The sequence below is a fragment of the Chiloscyllium plagiosum genome, unplaced genomic scaffold (genome assembly GCF_004010195.1).
Source record: "Chiloscyllium plagiosum isolate BGI_BamShark_2017 unplaced genomic scaffold, ASM401019v2 scaf_37794, whole genome shotgun sequence".
Lineage (NCBI taxonomy): Eukaryota > Metazoa > Chordata > Chondrichthyes > Orectolobiformes > Hemiscylliidae > Chiloscyllium > Chiloscyllium plagiosum.
This window is the reverse complement of record NW_025189183.1, coordinates 1-1,034: the sequence shown is the minus strand read 5'-3', so window position 1 is coordinate 1,034 and position 1,034 is coordinate 1. Positions and strand designations below refer to the sequence as shown.

At 56.3% G+C, this 1,034-nt stretch overlaps 1 protein-coding gene across 1 annotated transcript in view; it reads right to left on the bottom strand.

The window, feature by feature from the left end:
• LOC122545625 (ABC transporter G family member 27-like) overlaps positions 1 to 829 on the bottom strand; it is a gene marked incomplete at its 5' end in the record, with an annotated part of 2,151 nt that extends 1,322 nt beyond the window's left edge. The window contains 2 exons of the mRNA XM_043684579.1: positions 241 to 446; positions 714 to 829. Of these exons, the coding sequence (XP_043540514.1) occupies positions 241 to 446; positions 714 to 829 (322 nt within the window). The remainder of the gene's footprint in view (positions 1 to 240; positions 447 to 713) is intronic.
• Positions 830 to 1,034: the final 205 nt, after the last annotated feature.

Genomic DNA, 1,034 nt, shown 5'->3' with positions numbered 1-1,034 from the left:
CTCCCTCAGCACTGACCATCTGACAGTGCGGCCCTCCCTCAGCACTGACCCTCCGACAGTGCGGCCCTCCCTCAGCACTGACCCTCCGACAGTGCGGCCCTCCCTCAGCACTGACCCTCTGATAGTGCGGCCCTCCCTCAGCACTGACCCTCCGACCGTGCGGCCCTCCCTCAACACTGACCCTCCGACCGTGCGGCCCTCCCTCAGCACTGACCCTCCGACAGTGCGGGGGACACCTACCAGTCCTGATGTGGCTTGGATCTGTTCCTCAACCTTTGGAATTTGCCACCAGATCACTCCGGGGACAATGGCCATACTGAGAGTCTGGACCAGGTTCAGCCAGGACAGGATCACCTCCTGCTGTTGCTTGAAGTTCCGTAACGTCAGGGTGCGGTACTGAATCCAATATGAGGACGGCCATTTCCTTTCTGGTTTCTCTTCCAAATCTATGGAATACCAGGAAACCAAAATACTCACCACAGCTTCCTCATACCCAGTGTCAGCACCCAGCGCTCCCAGGGACAGGGACAGCACGGGGGGGTTACATGCAGTGTAGAGCTCCCTCTACATCCCCCTGACAGTGTGTCCCCCCCTCCCACTTTATACCCAGTGTCAGCACCCAGCGCTCCCAGGGACAGGGACAGCACGGGGTTAGATACAGTGTAGGGCTCCCTCTACATCCCCCTGACAGTGTGTCCTTCTGTATATCATACCTTCCTTTTGGGCGAATTTCGAGACTCTGTACTCGTTCATCGAGAGTCCGTTCGGGAGTTTCGCATCTGAATCTTCCATGAAGCTGGGATCCAGTGGAGATTCCAGGCTGGACTTTCTGGGAATGAGGATGGAACAGGTCAGAAATGGGATCATTGCTGCAAACAGTTTCAGACCCACAGGTGAACCCCTCTCCCCTCAGCACTGAGACTCTGTCTGGGTGAACAACTGAGCTGGTTTACTTCATGTGAGGAACAGACTGTCGCCAGGCATTTACCATTAACCGGAAACTCAGTTGGCCTCTCCACATAAACCCAGCGGCT